This window comes from Mucor mucedo, assembly GCF_025094135.1.
Source record: "Mucor mucedo strain NRRL 3635 chromosome Unknown EV154scaffold_176, whole genome shotgun sequence".
NCBI classification, from domain to species: domain Eukaryota; kingdom Fungi; phylum Mucoromycota; class Mucoromycetes; order Mucorales; family Mucoraceae; genus Mucor; species Mucor mucedo.
Window position 1 is genome coordinate 70,117 of NW_026252460.1, and position 13,867 is coordinate 83,983.

The window sequence follows — 13,867 nt, forward strand, 5'->3', positions numbered from 1 at the left end:
TACGCTGCTCTGCCTTGTGTAATGCGGCCTCTTTGGCAATCGCATATGCCTAAATTTCTTTAAATGATTCCACATCTTCTACCCTGGAACGTTTCACCAGTCTAAACATATTTTCGAACGATACAGTCGGTCCTTTTAAAAAACTTTACGGACACTGGTTTTTAAAAAAATGAAAACCACTGCAAAATCGAGATTTGTTGTTTAATAAACATATATTACCACCACTACACTCAAAACGAGCTAAAAAGATTCAAACAATTCATTTCTTTTATAATATAACAATATTTTCTACACATCCAGCTAAAATTCCCTTTACATTAAGGCAAGATGTTCAGTTTCATTCCAACCATTATGAACCCATAGCATCCCATATATAATAATTTTGAGCGTTACTTTTTTTTTTCCCATTTACTAAGGCTTATTCATACTCCGTATAAAACGCCAAAAAGGCAAAAAAAAAAGGTAAATATAACAACATCTTAATTAAACCCATCTTTATTTTAAGTAAAAAAATAATTATATACAGGTGTATACGACAACTATAAGAGCTTTGCTGTATCTATAAATGAAAAAAAAAGGGTCAGTAAACCGTCTATTTCTAGAGTCAATAGCCGCCAAGTTTGTACTAAAGTAGGCAAAGCACAATGACTTTGCGTGTCTTTCGAAACTCAACGAAAATATGGTGAAGTTCAGCTACAAGACTTAGGCTGACACAAAGGCCAGCGTGTTCGTTCGCCTACTAAACGTGGGCATATTCGGTGGTATGGTGAAGTTCAGCTACAAGACTTGGGCTGACACAGAGGCCAGCGTGTTCGTTCACCTACTAAACGTGGGCATACCTTTTCTATTGACCGTTTTACTGAGTAAGCTATAAAAACTTACCATTGTCCTACGCCAACTATTCAATTAGTAGAAGAAAGAAAGAAGAACGAAGAAAGAAGAAAGAGATTTTTTTTTCGTAAATTATGACTGTCAAAGACACATTTCACCTCCGCCAATAAAATAAGGCAATTTCATGCACTCTGTGGAAAAAAGATTCAAGCATTAGACATCGTAAAAAAATATAAAGACAGTAAAATGAAGGTACTCACTGAAAATGTTAATCATAGTAATATTGAGTAAGAATGTTTGATAACTAACTTTATGATTTTAAAGTTTCCTCTACAAATAACTAAATAAAAGGGAGCACTGATTCGAATAAAAATTCCAGCAAAACTTAAATTAACGATACGAATATAACTTATATGATTAAAAGAAAATTTATTAAGTTAACACGATGAAATTAATAAGGGTCTAAAAAGTATATCTTGTTCATGAAGCGTTTGGTCTTACACGATTAGGCTTTTTTTCTCTCGTGCTTTCAATTTACTCATGCTTTTTTTTTTTTTTTCAAAGGCAATAAACTTCACTTCTCTGCTGGTTTTAACAGACGAATAAGTAACAAAACATATTCAATTTTTAATAAATATCTCTATAAAAAAGTATTACCCGTTTTATTATCATATTCATATAACAAATAAAATATATTTAGTATTAAAGGTCATGGGCTTTATGTCCAGATTTCTGTCACTTAATAAACAGCCGCAACACTTTTTTCTGAAATCAGCCTCCTCCTTTCTTTCTTTTTTTTTTTTTAATTTCCCCATTTGTTCCATCTTGTAAAGAGACAAGTTGTAGAAAACAAAAGAATGGTCAAAGGATTATTAAAAGTACCTATCAAATGCACTGCAAGGGCACTTGATGTTTGTATGTACCGTTCCTGTACGTAACAAAATTGTACTCTCTATTGAGTTTAAAAAGACCATTATTTATTAACCTTTTTCTTATTTTCCTTTCTTTCTGTTTTCTTTTTGACAAATGACCATGAAATAGTATGTATAATTATTGATGTCATAATGCAACATAAAATCAACCTTTAGTAGTTATGTAACTCTGTTCGAAGTAGTTTATGAATAATAAATATTGTGCTTGCATCCACGGTAAATGAACTACATTCTTTTCGAGGTAAAGTTTATCATTATAGTCACCCCTATCCTCGGTATTAATATCAATATATGTTGTTATGCGACAAATCGAGCGCATTTCCAATTTTTCTTTCTTTTTAAACACCTACTAAAGTGCAATACACCTTTTCGGGTTTGCACCTGTCAAAACTACTTCTTTTCATCTTTTTCTTATCCTCAGATCTGTGACCTCTTAGTAGGCGCAATTACCTCAATCTCTTCTATAAATTTCCCCAATTTCTTTAATTTCAGTGACTGGATTATACGTCCATCACTATAAATAGGCATCCATAAGACCTCTCCTAAATAAAAATCCTCATCTATTATTTTACTCATATTTCAACACTTTGACTTATTAGTTTTATATATTATTCAGCTCTATTATCATTCTGATTGATCCCTTGATTACATTTTTATCATTGTATCTTTTATTTATAAGCATATAAGCTATACTTAAATCCATTTATTTTCCAACAGTTCAGCTTCTGTTTAAACTAGCTGTGGTGCTCACTCAACTCGCAATTATAAAGACCTTCTTTACTAAACTCTATTTTATTTAAAGAAATACTCCTTATCCCGCCAATACTACTCGTATACTCTTATTTCATTTGGTGCTCACTAACAGGGCTTTTCTCTTTTAACAAATCAAATCTATCATCTCAAGAAATCTACCCGGTTTTTTTTTTCTCTCTCGTACTACTCAACTTTACAAGCACCGAATACCGATTCCTGTGTTGGCCGAATAAGTAACTATGAACTCTACTAATACCACTGATAACACTACCTACCAGGGCTTTCGCCCCCGTCTCATTGAATTCCATGGTCATGAAGGAGAGGACTTCCGCCATTTCAAGAATACTCTTGATACATTCTTTTCTATAACCGGTATCAACTCCAATATTCGTCGCTTAACTATTCTTATTTCCCAATTAAGGCGCTCCGCTGCTACTTTTCTTTCCCGTCTCATGAAACAAAATGTAAGTGAAGAGGCTATGAAGTATGAAGACGCAATGGATCTTCTCCAATCCAAGTACATCACTCCTGAACTGGTCCAACGCTATGAAATCGCATTCAATGATATGGCACAAGGAACCAATGAATCACCCCAAATCTTTTTATCACGATTGTACGAAGCTGCTGAATTAGCTGAGATAGAAGATGACAATATGATCCATAGCCGTTTTCGCGCTGGGTTAATACGTGATATCCGTATTTTTTGTATACAATCAAGCTCAAGAACGTTTGACGACTGGGTCACCCATGCTGATGGCTGGTGGAATGCCAACAAACCAATTGGCGTCTCTCTCATTGAAAATCCTTTCTTACCTGAAGTGGACAATCGTAATACCTCGGTATGGGAACAAAAGGTTAGTAATAATGTAAGTGGGAAAATGGGGAGTAATGAGAGAAATCGGAAAGTAAGTTTTGGTGAGACAAAGAGTGTAAATTCGAACGGAAGTATAGCGACCCACGATGTAGTTAACTATGAACCAGCGATTGAGCAAATTACTGCCCAGTTGAGGTCATTGGAACTGCATCAAATGGAACAGTTAAAAACCATCGAAACAAACTTAAACTCAAACCAAACAACTGAACGATCATCTATTATTTTACTCATATTTCAACACTTTGACTTATTAGTTTTATATATTATTCAGCTCTATTATCATTCTGATTGATCCCTTGATTACATTTTTATCATTGTATCTTTTATTTATAAGCATATAAGCTATACTTAAATCCATTTATTTTCCAACAGTTCAGCTTCTGTTTAAACTAGCTGTGGTGCTCACTCAACTCGCAATTATAAAGACCTTCTTTACTAAACTCTATTTTATTTAAAGAAATACTCCTTATCCCGCCAATACTACTCGTATACTCTTATTTCAATGTCTATAGATATACTGTACGTATGCTGCTTCTAAAATCTGACCCGGACAACTTTTTTCTTTATCAAAAGATGTTGTGTTTTTTATCTTTCTTATTCTCGTTATTAACGCTAGTTTTTTTTAGGTGAGTACCGCCCAGACTCTTTGTCTATAACAGCTGTAATTACTAGCTCAATAGGTTGGTATGGGTAGTTTAGTCTCATCTTTCATCTGTAAAATTAATCTGTGCGTTTCTTTATTTCTTTTTTTTATTCAATATATGATATCTAAGTTTTTGTATCTACAAGGGTAGCAACCCGCAAACTTTTGTATAGTTATCTTTTTATTAGGATACTTACAACCGTCAGACGGCAAGCCTCCCATCATGTTATTAACTTCGGAGGCAGCTTGCTCATAGACTATGATATTTATATGAAGAACGTAATAGTTCTAGGAAGAATATTAAGCGCCTTATTGGATCATGATTTAATAACCTGGTGGTGATAATAAATAATCAACATGTCTTTAAATTTAGCCCTTCCATACTGAGTATATAAATATTAGTCAGAAGGATTAATAATAACAAAACATCAAATGACAAGAGTAATATTTGTGCTCAGGATCTATTTACTCGCCACAGGATTGTTCCCTGTGTACAAATTTCAACGGTAGGATGAGAACAAGCGGGGTAATGTGAGATTCATGAGTAACTTTATATTATTATCCCCCCTTAATGGGATGTGACAATTAACTTTATTATATCTATGATATCCTCAACAAAAATAATCAGCAAAACATTCTTTTGATGAACATGACCCAACAATTGACAAAAAATTTAAGGATTCTTATGATGCCACAACAGTGCCTAAATTTACAGATGCAGCTAATGATGGCCACCAACAACGCTTTCCCGAGCTCAAATCTCAACACTAATTTAACACAATCACAAAATTTTTCTGCTCTTCTAATGCAATCTTTCCCTACTCTTCCAATGAAGCCTTTATTTACTACTCTTTCAATGCAATCCCTTCCTGATCTCCCCAACTCTCAAATCCTGTTATAAGTCAGCCTGCCATATCATCAACAAATGTTAACCAGAATACCGCAGACTCGTCAAAGCAAAAAAGCAAGAGAGAAAAAAGCCAGATGGGTCAGCTACGAGCCTACCAGTTCCGAATAACATTTGTTCCTTTTTTCCTTTTTTTCATATGATGTACACTGTTGTATACAAGTTCCTTGATAAATTTGGTTGTTATATATTGTATCCACCATAAAAATCAAATAATAAAAAATATATGCTTTTTGTAGAAAAAGCTCTATTAAAATATGTTTATGTGACAGAAGCACAGCAACAACAAAGACTTTTAATAGTAAAAATATTAAATAGTCTAAGCAGTAGTTTGAAATAGACATTTACGGCTTTCAATGTCTGACATGTTACTCATGATTCCCATATAAAAGCTCACTTTCAACAAAAATCTTCCAATTCTACATTGCTCCAGTATGGGATTCCGTAAAAAATAAAAAAACTCCCTTTCCGTCAAAAATAAATAAATATTGGCTGGAAGCTTTTGAAAATGTCTGCTCGATGGCCAACATCACCACCAAATACCACCAAGTAGGCATTGTAAATTTTATCAAAAATTATGCCCTCCAAAACAATTTTGAATTGTCTAAAGCTCGCTATTCAGATACTAAAATGCCTTTTTAAATGTTACAGGGGCGGTGTTTACAGCAATACTAGTACAGTAGCCAAAGCTGATCGACAACGTTAAAAAAAAATTTACAAATGTAATAGTGGGGAAATCGGTGTAGATTTATAAAATAAAAACAAGAAAATTATCAAACTTGCAAAAATTAACTAAGGCTTTATTAAACAAATAAAAAGAGGTCTTTATATACACATTATTTCAGACATTGATCACAGATGGGCTGATGACGGTCGTGGGTAGATTCATCCAGATAATACTCGGATGTAATGATCCCATATAGAATGGCCATAATGAGATGTCAATAATAATAACAACAACATTCATTCTTAAACTGTGTATGTCTTGTAGCACAATATTCAGGGGAAAATGTAGTTCTTAATTCAGATAGCTGTGGCACCTCAATGTGGCTGATGTAACCTTCATATGTGTTCATATCAATGTTATTATTTAAATGTATGTCTTATACTTGTATGAAGGATGATATGAGACCAAGCCTGTACATAAAGTAAATGATCAGTATTTAATATAACAGTATCAATAAGAATTATATTTAGGATTATCAAATGGAAGATTTAAGAAGTGTAGATAGAGTCATATATTAAGTATATAGCCTCGATCACGACAAATAGCCCTAATTATAAGAAGTAAAAACCGTCAAAAATGGGTCCTTTTTTTCCCTAAACCAAACCTATCGAAAATGCACGTTCACCAACGCAGTACAAAAAATAATAATTTTTGCAGTGATGTAAACAAAAATCAGCTCGTGTCTAACTTTGTAAAAGGGTATTGCTAAGGATAAATCCAAAGGATTACAAAGCTAAAATCAACAAAATCTTGGGGACGGGTTTTATGAGCAGGAGAAAATAGTTCTAAATGACGTATCTCAAATGTGAATGATTGATGCAATTCAACAAGTAGTATATGATAGAAAGTACTGTATATGGCATACTTTGAATGGTGTAGCAGGACCCCTTAAAAAACAAACTCTTTGGTACTACCAAACATGTACCGGATCCTATGCGACCAAATTCTTGATATTTCATAAGCATTGTGTCACTTACTTTAAAAAACCAAACAAACGCGTTGCTAGATACTTCCCCTTGCTTTTTCATTTACAGAAACTTAGAAGTGGCTGTACCTGCGTTTATAATTGACTCTTTCCTCCTTTCTTTTTCAGTATTTTGGGTGTGTGATGGACGGTAAAATATAAATTATGAATTTCATTTATATGGAGAAATGGGCTCTTTTCCTTTATATAGCTATTCATGAAAAGGGGTTATATACTAAAAACCACTATTGGTGCGGATCTAATAGTAAAAATAATATACTAATTACGCCTTATGAATACTCAAAAGAAAATTGAGGGGGGGTGGTGGTATAAAACAGTAACAAGCTCATGAGATTTGTTTAACGATTACCGCTTATTTACGAGAATCTGGTTTCGCTTAACAACTTTTATTGTCTTTCTGTGATTAAAACCCATTTGTGTGTTCAAAGGGTGCACTGCAAAAATTTAAATCCATTTCCTGTTTCTGAAGGAAACATTACCAGCTTACTATGCTTCCACCTGCGTTTTTGAAGTTAGATTGCCAGAAAAAAAAAAAAAAAAAAACTTGATTTGCCCTACTTTTTATACATTGAATGGCCAAACGTATGGTTGAACCAACTTTTTAAAAAGCGTTTATTGATGCCTCTACAAAATCAACATTGGTAGAATGCCGGATAAAGTTTTGTGGATGTTCAATAGAATCATCATGGCAATCTTCAGCTATTCTGGTGAAAGTGGTTATCAAATTTGTCAATTTCTAAAAATGTATGACGTATCCCGATTTTGATTTCAGGCATCTTTTTACTTTTGCACTTTCTGATAATTGACGTTGGCAGCTTTGATGGTTTCAAAAGGTTCCACGAGCTTTTCTTGAAAAAAAGAGAGGTAGCAAAATTGCTCTTGGTCCGTCTGGTAGTTGTTAACCGTTGGGCGGTTTTTTTTTTCCTAGGGTCTGTCTGTCAGATGCCTTGGGTTTATCTTTTAGAGATTACCTTTTTATTTTTTATCTAATTCTACATTGTCATACCAAATGAAGGTTTTACCATAACAATAGATGCTTTTTTTCTAGATGCATCTACGCTCCACCTCTACCACCTTCTTAAAACTATCCTCGTCAAATAAATAGATTTTACAAAAAAATTAGAAAAGCTGGTTGTACTATTTTTAGAAAGCAGGTGACGTTTTTCAAAAATTGCGGAAAAATATTTTTTTAAGGCAATCTAACTTCCGATAACAACGCAATTTTCTTAATGTAGTGTGCGGAGGTATTCCCTTGGAAGCCTACATGGGTTTTGATGATGTCAAAACCCTTGGGTAACTGAGTTTTAATTAAAAGAAGGTAACAAAAGATTGTAAGCCCAACCAGTTTCACCTAAATTAGAAGGTGCGTTACTTGAGCTTTTTACCAATTTTATACCCCCCACTTTTTTTTATGTGTGTACGCATAACTGTTATGGGTATATAATGTTTAAAATTAGGATTCACTAATTGCGTTTTTAGCACACGTATCTTTTTCATGACTATCTGTATGAAGTTAAAGTATCCATTACTGTCTTTAAAATGAATTTATTACTGATGTGGAACCGTACATCACACACCTGAAACACTAAATATAACAAAAAAAAAAATACAAAAACTGACGCAGGTACAGCCATTTTTAAATTTCTAAAAATATAACTGCGATAGAACGTTTGAACAGAAAATTCGCCAAGACTTTCGTTCATCAACAGCCAAAATACGCTTAATCATTGCCTAAGACGTGTTTTCGTGGCTATGTCTAAAAGCTGCGTAATAACAAACATTTTTGAGTGGCTCAGCATACACCGTTTGAGGTATAGCATATACAACACTTTCTCTTATATACTACCTGCCGGAACGCATAAGACATTCACTGTTGATATAAGTCATTTAAAATTTTTTTTCATCCTCATAAACCTCGTCGCCAAACGTTTGACTTTCGGGTTTGTGATCCTTTTTATATTCTACTTAATACGCTATTAACAAGTCAGACGCTTTCAAAAGTTTCAGGTCAATATTTATTTGTTTAGTTTTACATGATTTAAGGCGCATAACGGACAATCACTACAGCATGTGATCTCTTAGGCACAGCCAAAAAAGTATTGAATCCTAAGCTTTGACTATGGCACAATATCTAACCGGAGGTAGACCGTAAAATAAGCCTACTGTCTACTTTGAGAAAGTTTTTTTTTTCTTAGTAAAATAAGGATAACGACATCAATCAAAATGGCTTTAAAGGCAATTTTTGTTCGCTGGATTTTTTAAAAGAGACTTGGTGTGCTCATTATACAGCGTGTATGGAAGCTTCAAAATGCTGACCTTATCATTATTTGGTCATTGATAAAAGAGAATTCTGTAAAAGGAAATAAATCTACAAAACACGAAAACAATTACTGTATCGTAAATCCTTATGAATGTGATTTAAAATGCCCTTTCCTTTTTACCAAAGGGCTAACTACACGTCCTGTCCAAATAATTCGCATAATTAGCTGCAACTGCCATTACCTGGATTCGATTATTAAATGTTTTAAGGCTACAGTTTAAAGTTCCTCTCGTGTCCAAGACATATTTAGTTAATCAAACAAACAAGAGAAAACAAAACAAACACATTCTTTGTTTTCTGTATACTAATTTATTGCCGTTGTACTAATTTATTGCTGTTGTCATTTTTCTATATTACACCCTCCAACGACGTTTACACTCAAGGAAATTATACGCTTTTATCCAACACTACTTTTGCATTCTCTCCTGCCATTGTGAAGTATATTTACCGTAAACGTACATCTTTTTTTTTCATTCGTACCCCATTACTTTTTCAACACGTGATTTTCCTATTTCTTATCATCCTCGTATCATCAAGTCGAGATACCTCTATTTCTTGGGATATCACACCCTTATCCACGAAATATTATTTTTGTATGCGTTGTAATCTTCTGTCCTCCTGTGTTCTGAATCCCCTCTCGTTTGAGTCCGCTGCTTTTTGCTGTATTGGCTGCATGTTTGAACTCACCAATATGTTTTCACCTTGACTTCTCCTGGTCTCCTTTGTCGATTAGACCTATTGTACTGCTTATTGTAAATAAATATGTCATAAAACGGATATCGACGTTGAACGGTTTCATGATCCTTAATAACAATTCATCTTCTTCTGCATCGTCTAGAGACAGGCTCTATCATTGGCCTATAACTCCAATTTGTCGCTTGGGTTCCTTTACCAAAAGCGACGGTATTTATTATGAGAACTTGTTGTCTATTTGCTGCAGTTATAAGCTTTCTGATCTCAAGGTCAAGTAGCCAAACTACCTAATAAACGGTTGAAAATGTTTTAAAATTTGAGAAGCTAAAAATGAAATTAGAACAAAAAGGATTGCGATCCCCCATGCAAATATATTTACCTGTTCAACCTAGTTTTCAAAGTTGGCATGACGTTGGACATCTTTCCTACAATGTTTCTTGTGAGAATGTGGGAAAATGAAAGACGTGTGTTTTTTTTTTTTTTTTTGCCGCTTGAATAGACAAGTCACAAAAGTACATCAGGTGGTCTTCCAAAAATATTTTCAGCTTTTGCAAAAACTTGGTTCTACGCAGAAATGATGTACATAAAAAAACTTGGTGGCGTTAACACAATTGACTGTCAATCGTAAAGGCGAAAACAGTTAACTAACACCAACGTTGTTCAGAATAAGATCTGACATACTCTCTTGTATGGTCATTCCTTAGCTGTTTTTTTGGTCGTCTACAAAAATAGAAGGAAACGCAGCGTTTAAATTTCAAACCATGTCACTCCTTATGCTGCGACCAATAAAGTCACTCGTTCGACGTTATGACCCGAAACCGCTTCAGTTACACCTCATGTCGTATATTCCACCTTTTCCGTGTTTGGAAAAGACAATTTTGGAAACTGGTTTCTAATCATTCAACAAGAAGAAAAATAACAAGCTTAATTCTAACAAAAGGCAAACCAACACGGGAAATTAAATGATCCAGTACCTTTTCCGTTTCTATGGATAACGACGTTGACCAATAATTATGTGTTAAATCGACGTAATTTTCCCCTCTCTTTTAATTATGAAATTATCTCATAACGCATGATGGGCACTGATCAAAAATCTGAGATGGCACACATCAACACTGGATAAACTGCTACAGCATAACTATATCATCAATGCACAGAAATATTTAAAGGAGTTCAAATCAAATTTAGATGGAGTTCCTGCATAACGTTTGGTTGCAGCACCATCACGATCGAGCAAAATATTATATGCACACTTATAGAACGTGATTTGAATTCTTTTGATCAAGCCATATGGAAATTTATTTATCTCTTTGAAAATCATTTGTTACTATAAGTTTAAGTCAAACGATGAATTAGGTATTACTTTGCCGTGATATACGAACAATAAAAATGGTTTGCTCTTATTTTTGTGAATGGGGGAAATAAAAATAATAAAGGGTTTTTGGTGGTGAAGTAGTGCATGAGATTCATAAATTATTGAATACAAAAGAGCTACCAGAATTTCCGGCATCGGATAACGGCAAAAAGTGTCCGCTGTAAGCCAATTTACCTACAGCAACAAAAAAATATAATTGATGAAGTCAGAAGTGAATTTCATTTGACACATGACTTTATCACCGAATACAGAGTTTGTGTGTATAAAGACTTCGGAAAAATGATTGTCGTTACGTTTACTTCATTTATATCGTCTACCCTGCTCTTCAAAAAGCAAGCTTCTTCGGTTTTTTAGGATATTATCAGTCTGATTTTCAAGAGATAAACTAGGGTCTTTAAAGTCTTCACACCCTTTAAGTTTCTGAACATTGCATAAGCTACATCAAATAAAATCAAGTCGGGTCTTCCTTTTTTTCTATAATCTCAGCAGCAGATAATCAGACCTTGTTTATATTCGAGTGTGCCTGTCTATAATTTATGTCTCCACTAGGCGTTATCCTGATAAATGGCTTTTCAGTGTACCCACAATGAGGACTAGATGGGTTCTTGCTCCAGCATACAATAAACGGGGTATAGTCCTTTTTTGGGCCCATGAGTATTTTTGTTGTTCCAATTTCCGTAAAGCTTAAGACAAATTGTGAACCACAACTCTTATTCAGTTATTTAACAATCGGCTACATCTTACGTTTTAATATAATTCGGCATTTCTTAAGGAATGTAATCTTCTGTTATAGCAATGTTTTGACTTGACATTGTGTGTTGTTAGTGTACTGGGTTTAGGCCAAGAAAGAAAAAAAAAAACCGAAAGTGGGCAAAAAAAAAAAAAAAGAAAAAAAAAAACCCCGATAGTGCACTTAGCACATCACTGTCATTTTAGTGAACCGAGAAACGGATAGTGCTCTTAGTCAGTGAAAACAGCGGAGTAAGTAGCCGACCGATTCAGGCGTTGTCTAATTCCCAAGACAAAACGTGACCGAAATTTGACCTCCACTTCGTTGCGGTAATTTCGACCTCCGTTTTGCATCGGGAATTAACCATTTTTTTTTGTACTTACTTTTAGAGCTCTATCTGGACTTATTAATTGTTCTGTTTGATAATGTTATTTATACTTCTTATAAATACTTCCAATTAAATACATACTATTTATTTCATAGACAGAATTGATTCGATATGACCCTTTTAATAATAAAATGATGACGTATTTTTATTTATGAGGAAATTATTTTCCCCCTCTATTTTGTACTAATAAACCAGAAAACGGGTTGGATGTTATTTTTAATTTTATCTTCTCACAGTCTCTTTGTACTGGATAAGTGTACTATCGTTGTACTGTCAGCATCTGCAATTATGATAGTATGAAGACCCACTTTTATTTGGTTAAAAATGCCTTGTGTGCTAAACGCACATACAATAAAAATCATCGGTAATCCAAATTTATATAAATTGTCCAAATTTGGAACTCTGACACATTGAATACAATGGAAGAGCCGATAGAAAATATTATTAGAAATCATTGAAGCAATCTGTCGGCGACAAGCGTACCCTTGAATTCATGTAGAATTCAACAGTCAAGATAAATTTATGGACTAGCAATTCTAATAACAGTCAGCTTTCAAAAGAGTATAAATAGACCCCATTATTTCATAGTTAAAACTTCAGTCAAATAAAGTAACAAGGACTTATAATCGTACCTATCGTACCATTGTTTTTTTTATATACTTTATATTTTTTTATCAAATCAGAAGTAATTGATTTGTAACATTTTTTACGATTATCCTGAATTTTTTTGAAGATGACTCTTGAAGAAAAAGGAAAATCCAGAGCAGAGGGGACAGACAAGTCGGCCGAAATGAACACGGGAGATCCCATGGAAGGGGTTGAAGTAGTCAATGAAATCACGTCTGCTGTCAAGGAAGTACAAATTTACAACACTCCACCCAGAACAACAAAGGGAAAGGAGGTAACAATTGAACAACGTATGCAGAGCTACAAGGAGTACCAAGTAAAGATTCGTGATCGTATGATGAACTTAATGGACATCCAGCCAGCATCTTCTTTAATCGAAAAGGAAATCAACGAACATCGGTTAAAACTTGAGGAGGTGACAAATCGGATTTTAACTTTGGAGAGGAGTATGAACCTAGTAGAAACACCAAAAGGAACAAGTGAATCTAAGTGGGCCAGACAGGACAAACAACGCATCAGATCCAGCGAAATCCCAAAATTACAATTAACAACATTAAATGAGCATCCATATCCTACAAAAGAGAAGTACAACTCAATCGACCACTTTATCCACGAGTTTGAAACAACCATCGGAATTTACGCGAAGATAGAAGAAATGTGGAAAGATTCAATTCAAGTAGCAGTACCATTCCTATATAAGACGTGGCTCAAGGAATCAGTATTAACATGCGAATCTTGGGAGAAAGCTAGAGAAGTTATAATGAAGAAGTTTGGGGACTTCCAGTCCAAGGATATGAACAGCTTACGCTTATTTGACTTACACATGAAGCCGCACCAATCCATCGTACAGTACACCAATGAATTCATCAACCTTGCTGCTGCCGCTGACATCCAGAAAGATGACAAGATGATAGTGCTCCTATTTAGATCACACTTGTATGAGCCATGTAAACCATTGATATTTTCGTCCATGGAGGGTAAGCGTCTGGTGGACGAGGAGTATGAGTTCACTATTGACAAGATATGTGACATCGGCCGGGAGATCTTTGGGGATGAACCAGTTGGGGAAAGTGGGAAAGTGC

The 13,867-nt window shown here is 34.4% G+C and overlaps 1 protein-coding gene across 1 annotated transcript; it reads right to left on the minus strand.

The window, feature by feature from the left end:
- Nucleotides 1–11,131: 11,131 nt before the first annotated feature.
- EV154DRAFT_487238 (uncharacterized protein) lies at nt 11,132–12,123 on the minus strand (the record flags this gene model as incomplete). Its single annotated transcript, XM_051598957.1, has 4 exons — nt 11,132–11,214; nt 11,358–11,476; nt 11,622–11,749; nt 12,085–12,123. 4 exons carry the CDS (start codon nt 12,121–12,123, stop codon nt 11,132–11,134), a joined length of 369 nt encoding a protein of 122 aa, XP_051451700.1.
- Nucleotides 12,124–13,867: the final 1,744 nt, after the last annotated feature.